Source organism: Nelumbo nucifera, chromosome 6 (assembly GCF_055504915.1).
Source record: "Nelumbo nucifera cultivar China Antique chromosome 6, China Antique-T2T, whole genome shotgun sequence".
Lineage (NCBI taxonomy): Eukaryota > Viridiplantae > Streptophyta > Magnoliopsida > Proteales > Nelumbonaceae > Nelumbo > Nelumbo nucifera.
The window spans coordinates 6,795,318-6,807,025 of record NC_142654.1 but is presented as its reverse complement, the minus strand read 5'-3'; the positions used below and the strand labels follow the sequence as shown (position 1 = coordinate 6,807,025).

At 40.1% G+C, this 11,708-nt stretch overlaps 1 protein-coding gene across 1 annotated transcript in view; it reads left to right on the top strand.

The window, feature by feature from the left end:
• Positions 1–1,485: 1,485 nt before the first annotated feature.
• LOC104604491 (putative protein phosphatase 2C 6) overlaps positions 1,486–11,708 on the top strand; it is a 37,304-nt gene continuing 27,081 nt past the window's right edge. Inside the window, exon 1 of the mRNA XM_010268847.3 lies at positions 1,486–2,081. Within this exon, the coding sequence (XP_010267149.1) occupies positions 1,596–2,081 (486 nt within the window). The 5' untranslated portion in view covers positions 1,486–1,595. The remainder of the gene's footprint in view (positions 2,082–11,708) is intronic.

The window sequence follows — 11,708 nt, the reverse complement described above, 5'->3', positions numbered from 1 at the left end:
CAAACACCCCATCTCATTTTCTGTCGATAGCCATTCCCAATGGATCCTTGAACCTAGGGGTGTCAATTGGACTGGATTTGGTCCAATCCAATCTAGTTCAATGTGAGTCCATTATAAATGGACCAGGTTCAATCTTTTAATCCAATGAATATTTTGGACCAATTTGGACCAGTCCAATTCAATGTCTGAACCATCCAATCTGTTCAAATCCACTTTGATTTAGATTGGTTTCAACCTGAACCTGGTCCATTGATACCTATATTCTTATTTTATATCAATGGACCAGATATTGGCCTAGTCCAATCCAATCCAATATAAATTTTTTATGGACGGACCAGGTTCATCCAATCCATCTACATTGATTTTGGACTTAACGGGGTCAAATCCAAAACCGGTCCGTTGACACCTTTACTTGAACCCTGTCAAAAGTATTGAGTTGTGTGATGCATAACTACAATTAATTGATCCTAGCCACCAAGAAGATGATCAAGGTCGTCAATGTGTTGCATTGCTTTATATTCTTTGTGTGCAAGTCATCCAATAAAATTCAGGCAAAACCTATGGTACATCAACTGCACGGTGAAACAGAAGAACCAGTGATAAAACCACATATCTCAATTAATGTCTTTAATGTTGTTAAAATCTTATTGGTAAATACATTTCTTTGTGAAATGTGAACTATTGAAATAACTGAAGGTGCATGATTAATTGATATCACTTTGATTATGAAGGTGCATGATTAAAGCCGCATTGCTGCAGTCTCTTTGTGACAAGGTTGGTAGGTATGCGTGACCTGCAACATGCTCTGTCACCAGTCACCACCCCTTATCTACTTATGTCAAAAATAAAAAAACTAATATAAAACAAGTGAATGATGTTGTCTTTAATATTACTGAATGCACCATACTTGTATTGTGTGGATTGTACTTATACGGGAAAAGTGTTGGCAGGTGTAAATCAAGCTGTGTTGGGCTGTAACGCCCACGCAAAGAATGGGTTGTGCCATGCCTCTCTTTAGAGGGTCGGCCCGATATAATCCGAATTCGTACAAATACGTGTCATGCCGTACCGTATTGCAGATCTAGGTCAGATTGGCTAATAGGCCGTGTCATAGGCCGAGCTGAACTGGGCCAAAAAGGCCCAGATTTTTTTTTTTGCTTTTTTGATATTTATTTATTTCTTAAATAAAACTAAAATACTTAACTTTTTTTCGAGTTTATTTAAGTAATTTCCGAAGCATTGTATCCGGGACCGAGGACCGGGGCCAGGCCAGCCGAACAAACGACGGTTCACATGGTTCGACTAGAGCATTGAGCCATTGACACGTAGTGGCACGATGGAATGGAACGGAGATGATTAAACTGTAATCAAAATTGCTTTTGACGTTGAAATTACATGATTATACCGCGGATGCGTGTTACATCTATTCTTATATCTTTTCACACGTGTCAAAACACTTCTGTACGCCTGTACCTCCCCTCCTTTTATCCCATCCTTGCCTTTCTCACTCCCCCCTCTCTCTGTCTGTCATTCTTCTTCTCTCTCTCTCTGAATCTTACAATGCTTTCGTTAATGTGAAGGTTTTCGACGCGACGATGGATCCGTTGGACGATGAGGATCTCCGTCAAGTCGGTTCTCGCCGGGGATCCGAAGTGGCATCGACGGATACCGGAGCATCTTCACTCTTGTCAACTGAAGACAGCCGGAGCATCACTGGCTCCAGCGATATCTCGGTCAGTAGCAGCAGCAGCTCCAGTGAGATTCCCACCGCAGTTCACGAGGATGCACTAGTGCCGAGGCTGGTAGGTACTAGGCCTAGCGTAGGAGGAGGAGAAGAGTTGACGACAACGCTGACGGTGAGGGAGAGGTGCGTGGGGAGGAACAACAAAGGAATGACGTGGGGATTCACTTCGATCATTGGGAGACGGAGAGAGATGGAGGATACCGTCGCCGTTATTCCAGGCTTTATGTCTCGAACCTGCGGTCTTATTGGAGGTTGTACGGCCCCCGGTTCTAGAAGCTCCGGCGAGATCTCGCCTGTCCATTTCTTCGGCGTCTACGACGGTCATGGAGGCTCTCAGGTTTCTTTATTTAGCCTTTCACAGTATATGAGAAATATGATTTATTTCCTGTTTTTTAATATGTAAAATACAATAACTAAAATATTTAGATTAATGATCTTACGAGAGGAGAGACATTAGTTTTAGATTTTTAGTTCCTTACCAAAAAAAAAGACTTTTTCATCATCTTCTTATTATTAGAAAAATAAAATATATTAGAGGGGCTTTTTTTGAAATATATTTTCTGACAGGAAGGACACGTTGCACACAGTGGATGGGGCTTTGAAAGAAAACAATCCCATATCAGGAAACTTTATTCATTGTCTCCTCCAGTCCTATTCCGTCGTGGACACGTGTAAGTTTACGACGTATTGTCAGTAGTTTGGGAGTGATGTCACCTCGTCACTGTTCCAATTGGCCCGACTTGGTGGGGCCCGTCCAAGCTGGGTCGGGGCGCCACCCCTCCCAGAATATAGGGGCTCAACTGTTTGTCAGTATATTCTCCTATCCTGAAGCACCATAGGTTCGTGGGCCGTGGCTACCAGAAATGGAGCAGTAAAAATATGTTTGGTATCATTTCTGTTTCTACCTGAAACGTTTTGGCTGTGTTTGGTTTGAAGTAAAAGGTAGGGAAAAGAAGGGAAACCTCAAACCTATACAAAACAAAACTATAGTTTTTCTACCTTTTCCTTCAACTTTCAACAATAAACGTCAATGACCAGTTCCCCCCCACCCACACACAATGCATTTATCTAGCTAAACTACTCATATATGTTATATGATACAACACATATTTCTGATCAATTTGTATTCATCAACCCAAAACATTTCAGGTGGAAACAGCAATGGTACCAAACACAACAAAGTCAATCGTAACCGGAACTCTGTACATGCTTGAGTTGTCTGTTTAAGCTGTTGAATTAAGAAAAAAATGAAAGAGTTGCCTAAGCTTGTTATGTGGAATACAATTCGGTCGTTTTCTAAGCTGTTAACTTCAAGTGAATTCAGAGTGGGCTATTGTTATTGACTAATTTGCCATGGATATCAAATTTTGTTTGTTCTTTTTTTTGTTTAGGGTGGGAGAGGACGGTGTTTTGTGTTTTGTGTTTAAAATGGAGAATGCTATTTGTGCTATATTTTGAGTAAACGTACTCTTAGAAAGCTCTCAATTCAATAATGATTGCCCTCATTTTTTTTTCTTGATCAGTAATAGGCGTTCTTATGTTTGTACTATGCTTAGAAATTATATTAAGTTTCACAACAGCAAGTTCCATACTTTATGACCTGATTTACTTGTATTTTGACTAATCATTTTTTAGGGAATTATGTATCTGGAATATTTGTTTCATATTTCAAGGTTATGCAGTATGACACAATCAGAAGATTAGAACCAATCTTTGTTGCATTATGTTGGTTGTACTTTTTGCAGCCAACTTAAAATTGGTTTCTGAAAGCTGCTGATAATTTTCACGTTCTGCTTTGGTAAGTGATAGGTTTCATGTTTTAGTCGGTAGTGCTCTATTTTCTTACAGATGCTAAGTTGCGTGATTAAGGTCATAACTGGGATATTTTATTAGTACTAGTTTCTGAATCTCTGCGGATCTATATTGTCTGTTATGGCTTAGTTTTTTCCCATCTGGGAGGGTGGTTGGTATTGATGCATTTCACAAGTGTTCTGTTTCACCAATTTATGACATCAGAAAGAAGGCAAAAACACCATTAAATCAAATTTGGCAGACCATATTTTGGATAAACTTTTCTGCAATAATTATGCCTTGGGTTTCATGGGAGGGGGTGATCTTGAATCGTAAAAAATGATGTTTCTTGAGTTACTATTCTGATATGGCACATTGAAATTGAAAATCTGATAGCTTGGGGAGCATGTCCTAAGCATGACCACCATAAATTTTTAGGTTGCAATCTCAAACCAGACTATTTATGTTCTTACCAACTCATGCTAGTATTATCCAGTTGCTTTTATATTATTATAGGGTCAATTTGGGAAACCAAGAAAGTGATTTTGGCCTCAAAACTTGGATTGGCACCAAGAGAAAAATGAGGACACCTTTTGAACCCCTGTGAATCAAGTTTGAATCCATGTGACAGCTATACCTGAACTTGCATATGCACGTATCCCTCTTTTTTCCAAAGGGGCCTCATGTGAGGATGATATCATGGCCCTTCTTACCATAATCGATTCATTAGTTACACATCATATGGATCAAGTTTACTTGGCAGCCAAAAGTCTTTTCTCACTTAAAAGGTGGCCTTCCTAGGGCTGGTCTGTGTAAGAAAGTTAAGAGGCTATTGAGAGGAAAGCAAAGAATGATGGTATTAAATTGTTAAAGTGGTTAAATGACTGAACACAAATTAGAATGACTTTACTATTGATATTCCTTTAAATGTTAGTGTTGGTGGATGTAGTTTGGATATTGTAAGCAATATAAAAGATGATTCTATGAAAGGCAGTGGTAGCGGCAAGGATAGGGATAAATAATGTTTGCTTTGTGTTATATTGCAGAAGAATTTGAGGTTAATTCTTGGGAACCGATAGTGGGAGGTGTTTCTCAGAAGTTGAAGTATAGAATATGGCCTCTTATTGACAATATGAATGTTTCGAGTAAGATTGTGTAGGAAAAAAAAACAGTAAAATTGTGTAGAAGAGGATGGTAAGATGAAGAAGGTAGTGGAGGAGTTTGGAGAAGATATTGTTTCAATTGAGGAAGTGTTTAAAGTAAAGAGGTAAGTGGATCTTAATAGGGTGATTGAAAAAGAAATGGAGGTGGTTAAGAAATTGCTGTTATTCGTTTTGAGAGATGAAGATATTGCCAGAGAAGTGTTTATGTAGTTAGAAGAGAACAGAATGAGAAGTCTTAATGCCTTAGATATACTGTATAACAATTAATTTGGGACCTGGGAGAATTTTCAAAAGATGTTAGAGGGGAGGGGATGAAGTTTAAGGAAGTGTCAAAGTAGCAGCTGGAGGGTGCTAGGGTGGTTGAAATGGAGAAAAGATTTACAGGTAGAGGGCATCTTTGGAAGAATATTAAAGGTGTTTTAGGCTTTTATGGGGAAACATCTCTTCTATTTTGGAGGGGTTAGGGTCTAGCTTGTTGACTTGTCAAGTTAAGTGGTAGAGGGATGGGAGGGTGGGTTTTATCTCTATTTTATGTTTATTGTCATCATTATATCTGGAGAGGTTTTATTGCAGGGGATGCCGCTATTGAGGCTTATTTTCCTTTTGCTTATCTTGGTGATATAACCTATAACTCTATCCTTTTCATATATTTTAATGGAATTTTTATTTTACATCATATTGCTAGCATCACCTCCCCCCCCCCCGTAATTTTGTATTTGGAGGAACTTTTGATCCTTCAGAAATGGGTAATTTCATGGGGAGTTTCAGAATGGCATAAAATTTTCTACTTTGAGCAAAGCATTAGAGAGGGATGATATCTACATGATTAATTGATGTGGGCACCAAAGTGGTCCTGAAGTCGAGTCTACAAATTTTCTTCTTTTCTTGAAAATTTTCCTAAATTTTGTCTCAAGGGGTAACTTTGTCATTTTATATTTTGAATGCAGTTTGGTCATAGCTAGGTCATTGTTAGGATTGGTTTAAAGTTTCATAGTTATTGGGTCGACAGTTTAGAAGTTAGTTTTTTTTCCTCTTAATTAGGTCTTTATTTACAATTTCATAATTGTAGTTAAGAGTAAACCAAGCCACCCTAGTTACCCTTTTATATTTGTTATCTTTTTCTGTAAGGCCACTTTGTGAAAAAAAAAAAGAAAAAAAAAAATCCAAAGGTTAGGACCATATCCAGTCCATCCTTCCCAAGATCCCAGATAGGTGGAACCTAACTTGACTATTTTCTTTTCTTCTTCCTCTTCTTCTCTAGTTTACCTTCTTCTATAGGTTTATTCTAAATATTGATTGGGGCTATGATTCCATCTATTAGAAGACATTAGTTTTGTTAACCCAACTGTCTCCAACCTATATTTCACCTTTTCTTCAACTTCTATTAAGTTTCTACAAGCCCTAGATTAGAACCTCTCTATCTAGAAATCATTTAATCCAGGAAAACTAGAAAATCCCATTAAAACTTCTCTCTATACTAATCACCCTATATTATCTCAACCATTCACATACTCCTTTCAAATTGTTTCATTTGTCTTTGTTTGCTGGAACACAGTAGCCGAAGAAGAAGAGGAGAAAGTTTGAGAATGGCGGCTCTAAACCTTTCAGCCAACCTTACTATCTTATATATATGTTTATCACATAGTGTTACATGAATGGACTAGAATGCCCCTGATTAGTGATGGGACACCTAGACAAATATTACATTAAACAAGTTTAGGCCCAATAACTAATGACTTAAGACCCAACAATGACTAACATATACATTAAATCAGCCGAACCAACACTCCCCCTCAAGCTAAGCATGTATGTCAGTCATGTTTAGCTTGCCAAGTAAGTCCAAGAATTTCGTTGAAGCGAGCCCTTTTGTTAGCACATCTGCAATCTGCATCTCAGAAGGAGTATAAGGAATGCAGAGTTTCCCTGAGACTATTCTTTCTCTAACGAAGTGTCGGTCAATCTCAATATGTTTCGTCCTATCATGTTGCACTGGGTTATTTGCAATGTTGATGGCAGCCTTGTTGTCACAGTACAACCTGAGAGGACACTCGATCTTTATCTCGAGCTCACTAAGAAGGGTCCTAAGCCACAAAAGTTCAGCAACACCATGAGCCATAGCTCGATATTCAACCTTTGCACTTGATCTAGCAACCACATTCTGCTTTTTACTCCGCCATGTAACCAGATTCCCTCCAACAAACGTGCAATACCCAGAAGTTGACTTCCTGTCCCCAATAGAACCGGCCCAATCTGCATCAGTATACGCTTCAATTTCAATTTTATTGTGTTTTCTGAACAGAATTCCTTTTCCTGGGCAAGTCTTTAAGTACCTAAGGGTCCTTTCCATTGCTCTCATATGAGGGGTCTTTGGAGAGTGCATGAACTGACTGACAACATGTACAGCATAAGCAATATCTGGTCGAGTGAGAGACAGATATATCAACTTCCTTACCAGCTTTTGGTATCTCTCTTTATCAAGGTAGTCCTCTCCTACTGATTCCTGTAGACCATGGTTCTGTTCTATTGGAGTATCTGCTGACCTACACCCCATCATACCTGTCTCTTCTAGGAGGTCAAGGACATACTTCCATTGACATATATAGATGCCCTCTTTTGACTTAGCAACTTCAATTCCAAGGAAGTCTCTCAGATGGCCCAAGTCTTTGATCTCAAATTTAGAAGCCAAGAACTCCTTTAATCTTTTTATCTCTTCCAAATCATCCCTAGTAATCACCATATCATCCACATAGACAATGAGTGTTGTAAGTTTGCTATTTTGTTTCCTTATGAACAAGGTATGATCTGCCCCACTTTGAGTGTACCCCACTTTCTTCATGTTCCCACAAAGCTTCTTAAACCAAGCCCGAGGAGACTACTTAAGACCATATAATGCTTTCCTCAGTTTACACACTTTCCTATCAAGAACATAACCTGGTGGAGGATCCATGAATACCTCTTCATGTAGATCGCCATTTAGGAAAGCATTCTTCACATCTAGCTGATGTAGCTCCCATGAAAAGTTTGCAGCTAATGACAATAAAACCCGGATTGTGTTGAGCTTCGCTACTGGAGCAAAGGTTTCTTTGTAGTCAATCCCTTCCTTTTGAGTAAACCCCTTTGCCACAAGTCTGGCCTTGTACCTTTCAATGGACCCGTCCTCCCTATGCTTTACAGTGAACACCCACTTGTATCCGACAGTGCTCTTCCCTTCTGGTAGATCCACTAATTCCCAAGTCCTTGCTTTCATTAAGGCTTTCATTTCTTCATTCATAGCCTCTTTCTATCTTGGGTCAGACACTGCCTCTGAGTACCTAGTAGGGAGAGGAGAGAGTAGACACAAAGGAATAATAACGAGGAGATAAACGTGAGTAAGAAACAAATTCAGCAATGGGGTGTCAGATAGTACAAGAACGGAAAGACTTACGAAGAGCAATAGGAAGATCCAAATCAGAAGTATGTGTGATAAGATTACCTGGAGTTGCTGAGACAGGTTGATCCTAGTCTGATTGGTTAATGCCATGAGTTAGAGGGCCCTTTTTCCTTCTGTTGTAGGTGATTCTTATATCTTTTTGTTGCCTACTGGAGTCCTCAGTAACATCTGCAGCATCAAGAGTGGTAACAGGCACAATGGGAGCCTCACTAGGTTCACTCGGGATGCTACAAGTAGGAGGATCAGGAGGAGAAGATGGAAGGCCCGAGGCAGAAAGAGGCACAAAAAAGGAGGGGGAAGAAGAATCCTCTTCCATCCCACTAGTCTCCCTTGGTGACGGGATCATAACACTTGTAACCCTTCTGTGTAGGAGAGTACCCTAGAAAGATTCCTTTCGTAGCCCTAGGATCCAAGCTTGGTCTTCTTTGGATCCTTTACATGTATAAAACATACACAACCAAAGACTCTAGGTGGAAGAGGAAAGTCTGGAAGATTAGGACAAAGGACAGAGAAAGGAGTTTTCATACCCAACACCTTGGATGGCATCCGATTTATCAGATATGATGCGGTAAGGACTGCTTGAGACCAGTAGTGCTTGGGAACCTTGTGCTGAAATAGTAAGGCTCGAGCGGTCTCCAATAGGTGTCTATTCTTGTGCTCAGCAACCCCATTCTGTTGAGGGGTACTAGCACAAGATGACTGATGTAGCATGCCAGCATCCTCCATGAACAGGTTCAAGGATCTTTCAAAATATTTAGCAGCATTGTCTGACTAGAATTGCTTAATCTTCTTGTCAAATTGTGTTTTAATCATTTTACAAAATGCCATGGTTATCCGTGGCACTTCATCACGTCCTTTTAACAAGTAGATCCATGTGCATCGTGAGTAGTGATCAATAAAACTGATAAAGTAACGAAAGCTATCAACAGAAACAAGAGGTGAAGGGCTCCAAACATCAGAATGAACCAAATCAAAAGGAGCTTGAATTTCATTACTAGAAACTGGATAAACAGTTCTACATTGTTTTGACAACTGACACACTTCACAAACTAAACTTTGACTTGAAATACCCTTGAATAATTCAGGAAACAACCCTTCCAATGATGAAAAAGGTAAATGACCTCTAGCCTAGCATGCCACAAATGTAACCTAGCTATTGACTCCACATTATTCTAACTTCTAGCAGCAGATGTTTGTAAGGCTGAACTGATGTCTGCATCAAAATAGTAGAGACCTCCATACTCATGACCGCTCTCAATCGTTCTCTTCGTCAATCTGTCCTGAAAGACACAATGAGTAGGAAAAAAGGTTATGCTACAATTCAAATTCTTGGTAAGCTTTGAAACAGATAAGAGATTGGAAGTAAGATTGGGAACATGCAGAACAGTTTTAAGAGAGAGGTCCTTGCTTAGGTCAACTACCTCTTTCCCAGAGATGGTGGAGAGAGAACTGTCAGCAACTCTCATCTTATCTTGACCAGACAATAAGTGATAGGAAGAAAATAAAGAGGGCATATGTGTCATGTGGTCAGTTGCACCGGAATCAATAATCCAAGAACTAGAGTCAATAGAGCTAGTCGCACTAAAAGCAGAGACAATACTTGATCTGGCAAGGGAGGTGGAAGCAAGAGAGTTAGTCCTTAGACGGGTTAAAGCCCGGCTAAGGACCTCTACCTCATCAGCAGTGAAACCCAAGGACCCAGATGCGGAGGAATTAGCAGTCTGTCCCATGGGAGAAGAAGCAACTGTTGATGTGTTCTTTGTGCTATCACCACTGTGACTAGTAACAAGGTTCCCACTTGCTGCTTGACCCTTCTGGTGCTTCTTGTCTTTCCTCAAGGCAGCTGGTTTCAGATGAGGATAAAGAACCCAACACTTTTCTTTAACATGCCTTTCACCTCCACAATGAGTGCACTTAAGATGCCTCTTGTCTGAATACTTGTTCCCCTTTTGATTTGAAGAAATCAGGGCTGAATGTTCAACAAGCTGTTCAGCTGGCTGTATTTGAGTGTCAACTTGCATCTCTTTCCTCTTGACCTCTTCATTCCTTACTAGATAATAAACATGATGTAAATCTGGCATTTCATCCCTTCCCAAAATTTGAGACCTTATGCTCTCATACATTGGGTCTAAACCAGCCAAGAACTTAAAGGCTCTACCCTCTTCAATTTGTTTATCATGCCTCTCCTTGTCTTTGGCATTCTCCCAATCAAGAATAAGGTGGTGATCAAGCTCTTCCCACAGTCCTTCTAGGGTTGCAAAATACGTTGCAACTGTCATATCTCCTTGTCTCAAGGCAGCAATGTCTTGGTTTAGCCTATAAATTCTGGCATTGTTCTTTCTTTGTCCATAAGTTTTAGACACTTTCTCCCAAATCTTAGCAGCAGTGGAAAAGTGTTGAACAGTCCTGGCTACTCTTGGAGTCATTGAAATAAGCAGCCAGGACATAACAGTAGCATTCTCTTTACGCCAAACTGCGTACTCCACACTACCCACTTTAGGTTCCTTCTTTTGCCCATCTAAATAACCCGTGAGTTCCCGGGAAGTAATGAAGAGCATGGCAGAAACAGACCATTCTCTGAAATTGTATTCATCCAACAACACACTGGTGATCTGCAAGCTGTGCAGATTTGGATTCTCCGGATTAGGAGACCTCCCACCAGATCTATTATCCCTAGAAGACACTTCCCCCGATATTGAAGACATCTCCTCCCTCTTACAATGATCACGATTGCAAACTCAGTACAAAGAATACTGTTTCAGACTTACCGCGGTTGTTACAGTCCTGAGAACTCGTAACAGATCTGAAACCAAGAGCAACCCACTGCTGCACTGTGCTGACTTCTGCTGTCGTAGACTGTAGTCACCCCTACGACCAGTCCTAGGACTGCCGAAATCAGTCCTTCCACCTAGATCTGTTACACACATATCTCTCTTAGCAGCCGAATGGCTACTACCTGCTGTAAGGAATCTAGTAGGGCATCAGCTTCTAGGACAAACTCCCCTTGGGCCCTACAACCAAGGGAAACCCTAGATACAGATCTTGCTGTGTTCTACGGTCAACCCTAGGGTTTCTTCACAGCGACCAAGATAGAGAAGAAAAAAGAAGGAATAGATAAGAGTAGAAAAGGTGACGGCGACTGTAACCAGGAGATGGATTAATGCTCTGATACCATGTTTGCTGGAACATAGTAGCCGAAGAAGAAGAAGAGAAGAAGAGGAGAAAGTTTGAGAATGGCAGCTGTAAACCTTTCAGCCGACCCTACTATCTTATATATATGTTTATCACATAGTGTTACATGAATGGACTAGAATGCCCCTGATTAGTGATGGGACACCTAGACAAATAAAACATTAAACAAGTTTAGGCCCAATAACTAATGACTTAAGACCCAACAATGACTAACATATACATTAAATCAGCCGAACCAACAGTCTTTTCTACCTTGTAAATTTGTATATGCAAAACATTTTAGCATGTTTTATCTCTGTGGAACCCTCTCTTTGAAATCCTAACCTTTCCTACTGTTAAGATGTGCCGAATAGGGGTAGTTTAGTCTTCTTCTGTTTATTAAGTAACT